This window comes from Schistocerca gregaria, chromosome 1 (genome assembly GCF_023897955.1).
Source record: "Schistocerca gregaria isolate iqSchGreg1 chromosome 1, iqSchGreg1.2, whole genome shotgun sequence".
NCBI classification, from domain to species: domain Eukaryota; kingdom Metazoa; phylum Arthropoda; class Insecta; order Orthoptera; family Acrididae; genus Schistocerca; species Schistocerca gregaria.
This window is the reverse complement of record NC_064920.1, coordinates 881227716-881244324: the sequence shown is the minus strand read 5'-3', so window position 1 is coordinate 881244324 and position 16609 is coordinate 881227716. Positions and strand designations below refer to the sequence as shown.

Here is a 16609-nt window from a genome sequence, read left to right as displayed (position 1 = left end):
TGGGAGCAAAATAACTGATGATGGTCGAAGTAGAGAGGATATAAAATGTAGACTGGCAATGGCAAGGAAAGCGTTTCTGAAGAAGAGAAATTTGTTAACATCGAGCGATCACAAATTTTAGCATTGGAGGGCAGCGTGGAGGGTAAAAATCGTAGGGGGAGACCAAGAGATGAATACGCTAAGCAGATTCAGAAGGATGTAGGTTGCAGTAGGTACTGGGAGATTCAGAAGCTTGCACAGGATAGATTAGCATGGTGAGCTGCAGCAAACCAGCCTCAGGATGGAAGACAACAACAACACTGACAAAGGATCAGAGTAGTGAGTATTATATTCAAATGTTTTGTTTCATATTTTAGATTTTCCGATTTGTTCCACACCAACGATTATCATCTCATTTTTGGGTCTATGAAACAAAACCTGAATCTAATCTAATCATTGTTGATAGTATTACATATTCCAGCTTATAGGAAGAGTTTATAATAACTGTCTCTACATATCTTAGCTCCTTTCACATCCAACAGGCTTCACAGCGTTGCTGTACTTTTACATTTTCTTTTGATAATACAAAAGGTTATCGCTTATGTGTTTTATACACTAGGGATTTAATCTTCTGGGATCAGAACCTAGTAAAAAATTCTATTGTAATTGTAAACACAGCTGTGTGACTAGTTGTACTATTAAAAATTCTGAGGATGAAACAACACCTCTCTGCAAATGAAGAGAATATACTAAATTATTAGGTCTTATACTAATAAAAACCTGAACAGGAAACCACATCACAGCTCTTAAATGGTCTAAGTTCTGTAACTCTTGCATTAATGATGTGATAAAGTAGACTTTTTCCTATTTCATTCACTAACGTCTTACTCCGTAGACTTTTTCCTATTTCATTCACTAATGTCTTACTCCAACATACTCAGGAGTTACTAGTCACTGAGGGAAAGTATGTGCAGTGTGCACTCTATAACTTCCTGTCGACAGCTTTTGAAACATTTGGACATACTGTCAAAAGTCTTGCAGCATAATTGGTTGCTTATGAAATTTGTTGTCAACAATTAATCACAGTTTGAAAATGTCAGTGACATTCATAAATATGATAGGCCTACTGGTATTAGAAGAAGAAACGATTTAACACTCTCCATCCCTCAGTCACAAAGTGGTGCAAAAATTAGTGACTCATTCCACAATCTTCAGTTAACTATCTCATGATGCAAAAAACTTAAAACACAGTAATATTAACTTCAAACACAAACAGCTCCTCCTACTCTACAGAAGAATTTCTAAATATGTAATTGTATTTTTGTATTTTTCATTAATCTGACATTATAAAATGTCACAATCATGATTCACATATTGTAGCATGCAAAAACATGGAATACTACCAGAGCTGACAGGCAACATGAGTCCCAGAAAAGCAGTACCAGATAGAAATCTTCGGTTTATTAATGCAACATCAAAGCAACTGATTTACTGTATACATGTGCAGTGTCTTAATCATATGCAACATCCAATACCACTGAACTATTTTCTGACACATTAAGACAACAGAAATGAAAACAGCTATGTAATGTAAACTGCTCTTTTCAGAAGCATTTCTGTTTAAAGAATGCTCGTTCCAATACATAGCACAACTGCAGTAAAAGAAAGAAATCTAACAACTTCTTCTAGATCACTGACAATGTTTCACAACCACTGTAGTAGGTCTAACTAATCTTTAAAACAAAGTAGACCTAGTGCATAATGAAATCTCACTGAATATCATTTAACATGTATGGAACATTTGCAGGAAATAAGCTTATTAACATAAAATAAACCAACACTCCCCTGCATATTAACTTCTCATAGATCTTGAAAATGAAGTGGAATTTTCTGAACAATCTACAACTAAAATAACAAACCGTCGTCGTCTCCATTAGGCCCTACAGTTTTAGTTCTTCCATTAAATCACAGGCCCACTATACATTAATGTTTCAACATTAATTCTACATCAGGGATCTCGTAACATTTTACAAAATTTAAAATATGAAAAAGGCGTCTCTGATATGACTACAATAAGAGAGAAAAACAATTTACTAGAGTGTTACGTACCTATCACGACTTTTATTCGAGTTTTCAAAAATAGTGATCCCTCTCAAATATCTCACGTGAATAAACAACAGCCACAAAACATGTAAAACAGCAGATTCCAAGCGCACGTCTTCGACAGAGCTGCTCGACATCTGTATATTCAATGAAGCAAAAATAGAAATATATGTATTAAACCGATTTTGGAAAGGGTTGAATTGTTTCATGTGAATATCACGTGATGCAAATATGCATATTATGTTCAAAACATTTACTCACGTATTCTATGGTCCAAAATAAGGACGCTGCTTCCCATATGATATGATCGTCCCACCATGATGACACAAACATCACATTGTGAAACAGCATGTAACGTAACTACTAATGAATCAGTTTTGTGTAACGTAGTTGCATGTGTTTCACGCCGACTCAGTAAATTTTATTCTCGAAACCTATATCTAAAATAAATAAAATAAGAAACTTAGTGAATTACATTGTCCTCCTATAACCTAACCTTCTATTTTGTGCAAGCCAAAGAACACTTCAAAGATGTTCTGTTCTGGAGACTGTGTAGTTTGTAGTATGTTTCTATGTCAAATTACAAATTAAGTTATTATACTTTGTGCATATTTTAACTACTTGTAAATTATGTTAAACGAAGAATTTTCTTAACTACATCCACACTGACATAATTACTGTAAGCGAAGTATCATTGTACCCTATTCGCAGGGAAAACAAAACAAAATTTGCATGCTTCCAGAGATGTGTTGGGTATGATTTGAGAGGCAAGAATACAAAACATTAGTTGAGGAGATTGATTAAGTGTTCAAGAACTGTTGGAGAATGCTGTCAAAAGTGATTGTTTACTGTCATATCAACACGTACTGATGTTATTGTGTGTCCGGTTTCATGTTTTACATTTTTTTGTAATTCCGCATATATGTTTGTGAAAGATGGATAAATGTAGTGAATAATAGGTTAAAAAAGCCAGTGATTCCTCGATTCTGTTTTTTATCGCAAAGCTTAGTATCCTTTAAGATATTGCTCAAATGATTTATCTGTTACTACAAGCGAGAGGAAGTCGGAAGAACCATCAACATAACTGAAATTTGTCATTTTGCACCCGTGTGTCAATGGCAGATCAGAATAAGTTCGCCAAGCTATCGCTGCAGTCAAAAAACCTGCAGTGCAAGAATTTGCATGATTATTTAAAAACGCTGCAGTCAGGCACACTTGAAAAGCTATACAATCACCCAACAACATGCCTTGCTGTTTACAGGTAAACTAGAAGGCACTAGCATTCATCATAATTACTGCCGGTTATGTACAAATATAAACCTTTTTGTTTGTACACAGAGAGCTACCGGAAATTGCAAGACACTATGTAATCCGGATCTTGTTTGTGGAACAGCCAGTGCCTCAAGCAGTGGTTGCATCGTGGGTGTCACAAGCGTATGCAAAGTAAGAGCCAGTTTGTGTTTATTACAACTAAGTTAATGTGAACAGTAGTCGGGAATAGTTTTCAACTGCTCTATACTACTATAACAACTCATGTACCAAAATTAATCCAAATTCGTGTAGTCTGCTACTTTACTTGGCTCTTTTTTAAATGGTAGTGCATTATTGAGATGGTGGTAGTAATCTTCTGTACAGAATTGTAAGATGTCAATGTATGTGTGGAATTGTGTTCAAAACTACCGGTGCTTTACCAAATCCATCTAAGAGATGTGAAGTATGGTAGAGATCCTGTTGTTTTCATCACACTCAGTGTGATTACTGGAAATTGCAAGTGACACCACACATCACAGTTTGCTGTGTGAATATACCTAAAACCACAAAAATTTCTATTGCGTGTATCCTTTACTGTGTGCATTATGCACAGTGGATATATATCCTCAAACGTCAGAGTCGACATACATTATGTGATCAAAAGTATCTGGACATCCCCAAAAACACAAGCTTTTCATATTATGTGCATTGTGCTGCCAGGTACTCCATGTCAGGAAAAATGATCTGGAAAACACTGGAAATACGGAAGCATCCGATCCCGCCCGGCTGCTTTGACCCATGACGTCACAACTATGGCGGAAACGACCATAAACAAAGATTCCAATATGGCGCATATAAAGTCGTTACGTACACATTATGAGGACGAAAATACATCGAAAAACACACACACGTTCCACAAAAAGCCTAATGACACTAACGGGACAAGCGCGGGAAATAGGGCGTTTTTGGGTGTGGACAAACTAAATATAAACAAATTTAGGCAGCCACCCCCATGTAAAACCACGCAAAACGACTAAAAAAAACCGACATTACAAATTTCCCCAAATACCATCAAACATATCATCTGGAATCGGACACTTCCCTTGATCTATATAGCTCAACAGCACCTCCCGATCCCATAAATTGGAATTGGACACTTCCCTTGATCTATATAGCTCAACAGCACCTCCTGATCCCATAAATTGGAATCGAACACTCCCCTTGACCTATATAGATCAAAAACATCTTCCAATACCAACATTCACAGCCACACATTGGGATCGCACACTTCCCTTGACATCTCCACATACAGCCGCACCTGGTCCGAGATGCCGGAACTTTAAGTAAGCCTCATTTCTTCACTACATACTAAACACTTCACGACTTCATCCAAAAAACCGAATAGTTGAAGAAATTTTATTAGAGACAAGGCACTGTCCCCCATAGCCGACAACCGAAAACTGTTGACCCTGTCACTCATATCCATACCTACCAAAGGCATAAAAAAAGCAATTTACCAAAATTCACACTCGCATACTAAACCAAAAACATCACCTAACACACCACCAGAGAGCACCACCGATCACATCAAAATGAGACCTAAACACACGTCACTCTCATGAACTAAACTCCGTGACGTCACACACCCCAACAGCCTTACGTCACAGGTCAAAGCCAACAGGTGGGATCGGACGCTTCGGTCGACCCAAAACACTATTTGGATCCTACAAGTTTTGAACATGGATGGATAAAGACAGTAGGACCCAGTAATAAGTGCTGTCTTTGATCATGATGCACAGTTAGAGTAAATAACGTAGTAGTGTACAGTATGGGTACTCCTGAGTGGAAATCAGTTAGAATAGTTAATGACTCCAGGAGAAATGCTTTTAAGAGTAGCTTACGATACATAACCTGGGATGAAATATATAACCTACTAAATTGTAACAAAAAATTTAATCCGTTCCATGAGAAATTCATTTCATTATTTGAAAATAGCTTTTTGTGTAAGATAATCAGAAAGGACACTAAACAGCACCTTAAAAAGGATCACTAGACGGATTAAACTATCCTGTGAAAGGAAGAGGGAAATGTGTCTATTGGCAAGACGAAGTAGAGATCCTGCAGATTAGATTAGATTAATACTTGTTCCTTAGATCATGAATACGACACTTCGTAATGATGTGGAACGTGTCAGGTTAATAAAAGATGTCTGTTCAAGATATTACACTACACAAAATATTGCATGACACTAATGTTTAAGCTAGTGTTGTTTGTGTTTTTTTTCCCCCCCTCCCTTAATTTACATCTAAAAATTCAGCCGGTGAGTAGAAGTTGTCATCTAGAAATTCTTTTAATTTATTTTTTAATGTTGGTTGACTATCTGTCAGGCTTTTGATGCTGTTTGGTAGGTGACCAAAGATTTTTGTGGCAGCATAATTCACCCTTTTCTGTGCCCAAGTCAGATTTAACCCTGCACAGTGAAGATCATCCTTTCTCCTGGTATTATAGCTACGCACACTGCTATTACTTTTGAACTGGGTAGGATTATTAACAACAAATTTCATAAGTGAATATATATACTCTGAGTTTACTGTAAAGATCCCTAGATCCTTAAATAGATGTCTGCAGGATGACCGTGGGTGGGCTCCACCAATTATTCTGATTACGCGTTTTTGAGCAATGAATACTTTTCTACTCAACGATGTATTACCCCAGAATATGATGCCATACGAAAGCAGTGAATGAAAGTAGGCATAGTAAGCTAATTTACTGAGATTCTTGTCACCAAAATTTGCAATAACCCTAATAGGATATGTAGCTGAACTCAGACGTTTCAGAAGACCATCAATGTGTTGCTTCCAGTTTAACCTCTCATCAATGGCCACACCTAAAAATTGTGAAAATTCTACCTTAGCTACAGGCTTCTGATCAAAGTCTATATTTATTACTGGAGTTGTGCCATTTACTGTACGGAACTGTATATACTGTGTTTTATCAAAATTTAAAGAGAGTCCGTTTGCTGAGAACCACTTAATAATTTTGTGAAAAACATCATTTACAATTACATCACTTAGTTCTTGGTTTTTGGATGTTATTACTAGACTTGTATCATCAGCAAAAAGAACTAACTTGGCATCTTCATCAATGTGGAATAGTAAGTCATTAATGTATATCAAGAACAGTAAAGGACCTAAGACCGAACCCTGTGTAACCCCGTACTTGATAGCCCCCCCCCCCCCCCCCAGTTTGAGGTATCAGCTGTTGTTTTAACATTACATGAACCACTTATTTCAACTTTCTGCATTCTTCCAATTAAGTATGAATTTGTGCACTGCCCCCCTCAAACCATAATGATTTAGCTTATCTAAAAGAATTCCATGATTTACACAATCAAAGGCCTTTGAGAGATCACTAAAAATACCAATGGGTGGTGTCCGGTTATTCATAGCATTTAATATTTGATCAGTGAAAGCGTATATAGCGTTTTCTGTTGAAAAGCCTTTCTGAAAACCAAACTGATATTTTGTTAGTACTTTATTTTTACAAATATGGGAGGCACACTACAAAAGCTACTCAGAATTACTAAGAAAGGTAATTAAAAAATCGTGCAACATACAGATACTGGCAGAAATAAGTAATTTTGATAACAGACTTAAGGCTGTATGGAATGCAGTAAAATTAGAGAGAAGATAACCACTATTGAACTGAATGGAAGGGCTAGAAGCAATGAGTCACAGTTAGCAAATACATTCAATAATCAGTTCTTGAATGTAATAGAAAGCTTAAGGACAAAGAGTTCAAGAGAAGGATAAGTGCAATATGTCGAAAAAGTAACTCTCATAAAATTCAGTTGTAAGAGTGTATCACCAACTTCTCCTTCTGGAATCAAAAAAGTTGTGTATTCTCTCAAAAATAAAAGCTCATCTGGTGTTGATGGTGTTTCCATATATTAAGCTCTGCCTTATATGAAACATTTAATGCATCACTATCACAAATCATTTTTCCAGAGAGACTGAAATATGGTGTTGCCAGACACCTGTTTAAGAAACGTGATGTGAGAGATGGTAATAACTAATGACCTGTTTCATTGCTGAAATAATTTTTTATTATTTTTTAACAAGGTGATGTATATGTCTGCCTGTGTGTGTATATGTGCGGATGGATTGTGTAAGTGCGCGTGCGAGTGTATACCTGTCCTTTTTCCCCCTAAGGTAAGTCTTTCCGCTCCCAGGATTGGAATGACTCCGTACCCTCTCCATTAAAACCCACATCCTTTCGTCTTTCCCTCTCCTTCCCTCCTTCCCTCTTTCCTGATGAAATAACCTTGGTTTGCGAAAGCTTGAAATTTGAGTGTGTGTGTGCGGTTTTTATTGTGTCTATCTACCAGTGCTTTCTCGTTTGGTAAATCACAGCATCTTTGTTTTTTTTATATATATTTTTCCCACGTGGAATGTTTCTTTAAATGACCTTCCATCTAATATACAACCTGCAGATGACACTATTATTGTAATCAGTCCAAGCATATGTACAGAAACAGAAGAAATGGAAAACATGGTTCTTAAAGCTATCATTGACTGGTTTTCTGTGAATGGTCTCAACCAGAATTTTACCGGAAATAAATATAGAGTGTGGGGGAAAATCTTTAGCTAAAGCAGATTGTTCACAATTTCTGGGTGTCTGTACTGATCAGAATTTAAACTGGAAGACACACATTGACAATCTACTGAAACGATTGAGCTCAGCTACCTATGCTATTAGTGTCATTGCAAATTTTTGAGACAAGCACATCAGTAAGTTAGCTTACCATGCATATTTTCATTTGTTGCTTTCTTACGGAATCATCTTTTGGGGCAATTCATCACTAAGAAAGAAGGTATTTATTGCACAAAAACGTGTTATCAGAATAATGTCTGGGGCTCATCCAAGATCATCTTGTAGACAATTATTTAAAGAATTAGGGATATTGCCAGTAGCTTCACAATATATATATACAGCCTAATGAAATTTGTTGTCAGTAACCCAGATCACTTCAGAATTAATAGCACAGTCCACAGCTACAATACTAGGAGACAGGGTGACCTTCACTACCGTTCATTGAATTTGACATTGGCACAAAAGGGGGTGAATTATACTGCCACAAAGATTTTTGGTCAATTGCCAAACAATATCAAAAGTCTGACAGACAACCAATCGGCATTCAAAAGTAAGTTAAGGGAATTCCTGAATGACAACTCCTTCTACTCCATAGATGAATTTTTAGACATAGGCCAAAGAAATACAGTAAGTACCGTATATAAGACTAACAATGATTATTTGGGATAAACGAATCTTGTGTACTTTGACACGTTCCACATCATTACGAAAGGATCGTTTTCATGATCCATGGAACAAGTAATATAACTAACTAACTAACTAAAAAGACAAAACATATGCAGTTCTGCACAATTTCGAGTACTACACCAATGATAAGTATAACACAAGGTGAGGAGATAATAAATAGGCTGTAAATTTCAAAATTCTTAGGTGTTCACAGCAGTGAGAATTTAAACTGAAAAAAACTCCTAAAACAACGGAGTTCAGCCACATTTGCTCTTAGAATCATTGCAAATCTTGAGGGGAGCGAAATCAGTTGACATAATTTTGTCATTTTCATTCAGTAATGTCATACAGAATGCAAATGGCCTTGCCGCGGTGGCAACACTGGCTCCCATCAGCTCACTGAAGTTAAGCACTGTTGGGCTAGGCTAGCACTTGGATGGATGACCATCTTGGCTGCCATGTGCTGTTGGCAAGTGGGATGTGCTCAGCCCTTATGAGGCCAACTGAGGGGTTACTTGATTGAGAAGTAGCGGCGTCCTGACCAAATGCCTCTCCGTTTCCGCATCTAGTGATGCCTATCAGCTGAAGATGACACAATGATCAGTCAGTACTGTTGGACCTTCCAAGGCCTGTTCAGATGGAGTTTAGTTTAGTTTAATGTCACATGAAATAATTTTCAGGGTAGCTCTTCGTTAAGAAAGGAAGTCTTCATTGCTCAAAAAAATGCTGTAAGAATAATGTGTGGTACTCATTCACGATCAGCTTCTAGACATCTGCTTAAGGAATTGGGCATTCTGATGACTACTGCTTCATAGTATATATTTTATACTGCATGAAATTTGTTGTAAATAATCCAGAGGAACAAAAGAAATAACAATGTACATAATTACAATACCAGAAGGAAAAACTACTTTCGTCACTCCACATTAAGATTGTTTTTAGCATGAAAAGGGATGCCCAATGCTGCAACAAAAATTTGAAAACAGATTGCAAACGTCTTCATTTCTGTAAAAGAGTTTCTGTTATTGTAATATGTAAAAAAAGGTGATACATACATATCAACTAGACTTGTCAATTGGCTCGGTAGTTGTGTTGATGCAGTTAAAGTCATAGGTTGTACTCATGCCAAGCAAAGAAAAAGCCATCTGCTTGATCAGTGAGCTGCGGGCCATCAATAGGAGAGGTTCCCTGTAAGGAGGTTCCACTGAATTACGTGTTGTTGACACGGCTGTGCCTTAGCAGTCGGTATTCAGTGATTGTTTTGACGTGCTGGAGAGTGGCAAAAGTGAGCCTGTGTTCGACTGGGAGTGCACCACAAGTGTTCGGGTCATTACTGAGTTCTAATTCAAATCACCATTTTAACTGCATGTCAAAAACTTTGCTCATGGTTTGAGAAGTGTGGTGCATGCTGTCTTTCATGCTCCAGTGAGGATTAATGTTTCTTTCTGTTACGTGAATTAATGTTTCTTTCTGTTATCTGATGTAGAAGCACGAAGGTTTATATGTAAACAATGAAATATCACAAGTGTGGCGCTTGTTTAACGTTATCAGCTGATGGCTTGCGTTTACCAACAGCCAGTTTCTTTGCTGACAGCAGAACATGCTTGTAAGCTACCTGCAATGGAATGTGTGATATGTTTTGATTCCAGAGTGCTGAAAAGGTGACTGTCGGTCAAGATATTGTAAGTGATCATGATTTCTTGTTTCATCACTTCCAAGAGTAAAGTTGTAGGTTATTCTCTGAGGTGACAAGTATGTAAAGCTCAAACTTAAGTGGTCAAATTTTAGAAGGAAAAAACAGTTGTTGTGTTGCTTAACTGAGTTGTTGAGCTCAAACTGAACAATCGTTCTTTTTGATGACAAGAACTCAAAATTCCAATTTAACCTAAAATTTTAAGAGAATCTAAAGTTGTCACATAGGTCAATGTGGTTGTTGATTTCAAACTGAAATTATCTTTGCTCTTGTTCCTTACATAATAGTGCTTAAGGAAGATTGGCTTATTAGCCTGTAGTTCAAACTGGCTGATGCCGGAGTTCGAATAACCACAATGTGCCAAAGATTTGGGCTGCTTGGGGGAAAATTTCAAGAAGGTGTTGTGCTCGAAGTTTAAGTCCTTAACAGTTTGTACCTAAAAATGTGTGTTGTAATTTGTCTTAGTTTAGTGTTGGTCTTGTGTCTTATAATTTTAAATGGGCTGGATACCAGGTCATTTAGGAAAACTTGGTAAATTTGAGATTTAAAATTTAGGCCATTAATTTCCAAGGATTAGTGTCCATATTCATGCAACTTTGGTGCAAAAATTTTATTTGTCATACCCAAATTGTCTTTAAATTTCCTATGCCTTTCTGAAGGGGCTAGTGCTAATATTTTGTAGCACACAGATTTTGCTGAGTTAAATAATAAATTTTAAAAGGATTACTTTTTGGCATTGTGCAACCATTGTAGTGCATACTTATTATCTAGTTGTCTGCACTGATGGCTATTGGTTTTGTCTTAGGTTGAAGATTATACACAGGGTGGCCACTTCACAAATCTGAAGTTGTACCCAAAGGAATTAGGTCAAGATGACATTGTATGTTGTTATTACTTTGTTTAAAATAATAATAATAATAATAATAATAATAATAATAATAATAGTTGAGTGGCTGGTGCCTCGAAGTAATTAAAGAAATCTATCAAGCTTTGTTAAGAACATTCTAAGTGACTTAGTGCCACCAATGAGTAATGTGAACCATTTTTTATTTGGGTGAAACATGTTATGGTTAGGAATCACGATACATGTAATCCTGTTGAGTGCTCTAAGGACTAATGTATGTTCCTCAAATGATGTTAATAAGTGTTTCGGACATCTATTATCCAGTGGCTTTCCACTCAAGGATCCCTGCAACCAAACTATCTCACTCTTAAGGGTTTTAAAAGGGTTTTTAGTTCCAAAGTAATTCCAGCTACCTTTATCAATACCTGACATCCCTCCCTCACCCCTTCCAATCATCAGTCTTTCTCTGCCATTCCATAAGTTCAGTACTTCAATTCAAATGAAACTATATGTTTCTACCATTTCCTCAGAAATCTATTATGTATTTACATGCACACTCAAACAACAATTGGAAATTTGTACCAAGGCCGGGACTCAAATTTGTGACTCCTGCTCACTAGGTAGATGCGCTCACCACTACATCACACTGGCACAGTGGCTCTGCACACTGCATGGCCAAAACCTACTATGCCCCCCTCCTTGATCCAATACAGTTAGAGAGCTTCTGCAATGGTGTCTGAGTGTAGGGGGGAATACCAAGGGTGCTGAGGTATGAATGGTAATTTGGATTGAGTAGGGAGGCATGCTAGGATAGTCTATGCAGATGTGCAAAGCCACTGTGTTAGGGTGGTTAGTGATTTAGCACATCTGCCTACTGAGCCAGATATTCAGTTTCAAATCCAGGCCTTGGTACAAATTTTCATTTGTCACTTTTCTGCATTTATATACCATTTACTAGTTTAGATAAGTGATTGATAGAAACATTCAGTTATTATTTCTGGGCAACGTTTAAGGCTCATTTTTACACACATTATCTCATGTTCTAAGTGAGCTTTTCTTACAGCAATAATTTTGAGACTTCCATCAGTGCCTGGCACATCTTCCCCACATATGACCAATTCAGAACTTATCATTTTAGTCAATTTTCTTCTACTAGTATTACATTTGAGTTAGTACAGTTAAAGAGTGCGGATAATTATAAGAACCTGCTCCAATTAATACTACATTTAAATTGTTTTTATGACTATGCAAACAAATGATTATCTTGAAGTGATTTTGCCCATAACCCATACTATAACAATTTATGGTTAATTTTGCATTTTGATCTACCACTCCAGTGTTGTATTCTTTCACACAACATATTGAAATATGCAATTTACTATAGCACCAATTTTCTGTCGGTTTCCACTCTCCTCACAATTCAATGTAACTTCTGTATTCCATGGAAATGTGACACATTACACTCTTGTAGATATTTGCTCTCTATTTTTACAGCTTTGTCTTTCTGTTCAAATTTCCTTGGGAACTGTATCACAAGTTCTTCCTTCCAAAGACTGCTTTATACTTCGTAAGCTACTATGCAAATCAGTATACTGATGTCAACTAATAAAACTACTTGTAACAGTCTTAACAATTGACAATCTGGTGTTACAGATGACACTACACAAGCAGCCCCCTCCCCCGGGGGGGTCCACAACTCTTTTGTGAATACGTGCATAGCGAGCACGGGACCCTGGGCTAATGTAGCCCTCCTTCCTTTCCGGGCTGCATACCTTCCTTTACCGCTTCCTGAACAACCTATGAATCGGGATCTTTTGCCTTCGGCTGAGTGCCGTTCCATGCTGTCGGTCGCAAGCTCTGAGCAGTCGTGGAGTTGACGGCAACCTTGGTCCCATTCTTCCATTTTCTGTCCACCCTATGTCCATTATCCATTGGAATATCCGCGACATTCGAGCCAATCGGGATGAATTGACGATCCTCCTACGATCCTACTCTCTGGTCATCTTCCGTCTTCAGGAAACAAAGCTCCGTGCCCACGACCTCTTTGTCTTCCCCCATTTTCAGTCAGTCCGATTTGATCTCCCCTCTGTTGAAGGCACTCCAGCACATGGAGGACTCATGATTCTTCTCCATACTACTCTCCTTTATCACCCAATCTCCTTAAACACTTCCTTCCAAGCAGTTGCTGTTGGTCTTTCCCTTTCTGGATACTCCTTCTCTCTTTGTACTGTATACATTCCATCGTCCACATCAATGGCACGAGCCGATCTCCTTCATCTTCTTGGTCAGCTTCCACCCCCCTATTTGCTGGTGGGGGCTTCAATGCCCACCACCCGCTTTGGGGATCTCCACATCCATGTCCCTGTGGCTCACTATTGATAGACATCTTCCACCAAGCAGATCTTGTTTGCCTCAACACTGGGGACCCAACATTTTTGTCTGCCTCCACGACAAATTTCACTCATTTGGACCTTTCGGTCGGTACTGTCCACTAGCTTGGCGCTTCGAATGATTCGCTCTTGCTGATACGCACTTGAGTGACCACTTTCCATGTGTCCTTCGATTGCAGCCACAACTGCCATACATGCGCCCGAGATGCTGGAAGTTTGCCCAAGCCGATTGGACACTTTTTTCTTCTCTAGCGACATTCAATGACCGTCACTTTCCTAGCATCGACAATGAGGTCATTCATATTACAGCTGCGGAACATTCAATACCTCCCACCTCCGAATTGCCTTGGCGCCCCCCAGTTCCTTGGTGGAATGAGGCATGCCATGACGCAATACGTGAGCGGCGATGTGGTCTTCGCGTTTTCAGACACCATCCTACATTGGCCAACTGTATCCGCTATAAGCAGTTCTGCGCACGGTGTCGTCGCGTCATCCGCAAAAGCAAGAAGGCAAGCTGGGATTTCATTACTAGCTCATTTAATACCTTCACTCCCTCCCCGGAAGTTTGGAGTCAGATTCGATGGTTATCAGGCGCGCCTACGGTCTCTGGGCTCACTGTCGCGCATGATACGTTAGTGGGCTCATTGGGTCAAAACTTTGCTGAGATTTCGAGCTCTTCAAATTACCCGCCAGCATTTCTCCTCTCAAAATCGCGAAAGCTACAATACTGTTTTCTCCATGCAGGAACTCCAACATGCACTCTCTTCTTCTTGCTCCTCCGCCCCAGGACCAGATGGTATCCACATCCAAATGTTGCTGCATTTATCCTACCATAGTCTGTGTTACCTCTTTTGCCTTTATAATCGAATTTGGACCGACAGTACTTTTCCCAGATGATGGCGGGCAGCTATCGTTGTTCCTGTTCCGAAACCTGGAAGGGGCAAACATCTCCCCTCTAGCTATCGCCCCATTTCTCTCACGAGTAGTGTATGTAAGATTTTGGAGCATATGGTGAATTGCCTTTTAGCTTGGTGGCTGGAGCCCCGTAGTCTTTTAACACTTGCCCAATGCGGTTCCCGAAAGCATCGTTCAGCAGTTGACCATCTTGTTACTCTCTCCACTTATATCATGAACAATTTTCTCCAGAAACGCCAAACACTAGCAATATTTTTTGATCTGGAGAGAGCATATGTTACCTGTTGGAGGACAGACATCCTCCGCACACTGTTCCCTTGGGGCTTTCGCGGTCGGTTGCCCATTTTTCTTCACGAATTTATGGTGGAACGCACATTTAAAGTGCAGGTGAACACTACTCTCTCCCGTACTTTCTCCCAAGAAAATGGGACACCCCAGGGCTCCTTGCTAAGTGTTGTACTGATTTGCCATTGCCATAAATCCAATTATGTATTGTCTCCTTCCTGATGTCTCGGGCTCCCTCATTGTGGACAATTTTGTGATCTACTACATCTCTCAATGGACCAGCCTTCTTGAACGACATCTTCAAGGCTGTCTCAATCGCCTCCACTCTTGGAACATTGAAACAGGCTTCCGCTTTTCTCCCAGTAAGACCGTTTGTGTTAATTTTTGGCGTCATACGGAGTTTCTTCCACCTTCCTTACATCTAGGACCTGTCAACCTTTCGTTTTCGGACGTTGCTAAATTCTTGGGTCTTATGTTTGACAGAAAACTGTGCTAGTCCTCCCACGTTTCCTATCTTTCGGCTCGCTGCCTGCGGTCCCTAAACACCCTCCATGTCCTGAATGGTACCTGCTGAGGAGCGGACCAAGTGGTCCTTATCCGCATCTATCGCGCCTTAGTGCACTCGAAATTGGACTATGGCAGCATAGTTTACTCCTCTGCTCGGCCGTCTATTCTTCGGCATCTCGATTCTATCCACCACCGTGGATTACGTTTAGCATCTGGAGCTTTTTACACCAGCCGTGTGGAAAGCCTTTATGCTGAGACTGCTGAACCTCCGCTGTCCAATCGGCGAGCTGTCCTTCTAAGTCGTTATGCTAGCCATCTGTCTTACATGCCTGCTAATCCGGCCCATGACATTTTTTTCGACGCCGCCTTGTATTTAGGGTATGCAGGCCACCCTTTCTCCCTACTACCACCGGGAGTCCACTTCTGTCAACTGCTCCATTCTCTTTCCTTCCGCTTTCCTAAAACTTTCTTGACTACTTGGGGTACGGCACCACCTTGGCTCCGTCCCCGGACCTGCCTGCTACGTGACCTTTGTCAGTTTCCCAAGGATGGTACCCCCTTCACTTGTTTATCGTCGGGCATTTTCTGCTCTATGTGCACAAATGAAGGAAGCCACATTTATTTACACTGACGGCTCAAAAACATCGTTTGGTGTAGGGTGTGCCTATATTGTTGGCGACACCCCAAATCGATTTCGGCTTCCCGACCAGTGTTCGGTTTATACTGCAGAGCTTTACACTGTTCTCCAGGCTGTCCAATACATCCGTCGCCATCAGCGGATACAGTATGTTATCTGTTCAGATTCTCTCAGCTCTCTCCTCAGTCTCCAAGCTCTCTACCCTGTCCACCCTCTGGCCCACCGGATTCAGGACTGTCTCCACTTGCGGGGCGTCTTGGTGATGTTCCTCTGGATCCCAGGACACGTTGGTATCTGTGGAAATGAGGCGGCCAATATAGTGGCCAAGGCTGCAGTCTCTCTTCTTTGGCCAGCTATTTGCACGATTCCTTTCGCCGATCTACGGAGTATTTTATGTCGTCGTGATGTTCTTTTATGGCATGCACATTGGTCGACACTTCCTCATAATAAATTGCAGCACGTGAAAGCTTTTCCCTGTGCTTGGACCTCTTCCTCCTGAACGCGTCGTCGGGAGGTGGTAATTTTAACTAGACTCCGGATAGGGCACTGTCTTTTTAGCCATCGACATCTTTTAAGCGGCAGTCCTCCCCCACTTTGTCCCCACTACTCTCAGCTGTGGACGGTAAGAGACCTTTTACTTGAGTTCCCCCTGTTTTACTCCGTTACGCGCCCGTCTACAGCTGTCT

The 16609-nt window shown here is 39.7% G+C and overlaps 2 protein-coding genes across 3 annotated transcripts in view; one reads left to right on the top strand and one right to left on the bottom strand.

The window, feature by feature from the left end:
• Nucleotides 1–2811, bottom strand: part of LOC126273600 (uncharacterized) — a 108002-nt gene extending 105191 nt beyond the window's left edge. Inside the window, exons 1-2 of one of the 2 annotated variants that reach the window (XM_049977045.1) lie at nucleotides 2344–2811; nucleotides 2089–2219 (exon numbers count right to left, since the gene is read on the bottom strand). The gene's annotated coding sequence lies outside the window, so the exon portion shown is untranslated. The remainder of the gene's footprint in view (nucleotides 1–2088; nucleotides 2220–2343) is intronic. The other variant, XM_049977046.1, reaches the window with a different exon arrangement.
• Nucleotides 2812–2867: 56 nt separating this feature from the next.
• LOC126273642 (general transcription factor IIH subunit 4) overlaps nucleotides 2868–16609 on the top strand; it is a 130679-nt gene continuing 116937 nt past the window's right edge. Inside the window, exons 1-2 of the mRNA XM_049977048.1 lie at nucleotides 2868–3343; nucleotides 3421–3525. Of these exons, the coding sequence (XP_049833005.1) occupies nucleotides 3198–3343; nucleotides 3421–3525 (251 nt within the window). The 5' untranslated portion in view covers nucleotides 2868–3197. The remainder of the gene's footprint in view (nucleotides 3344–3420; nucleotides 3526–16609) is intronic.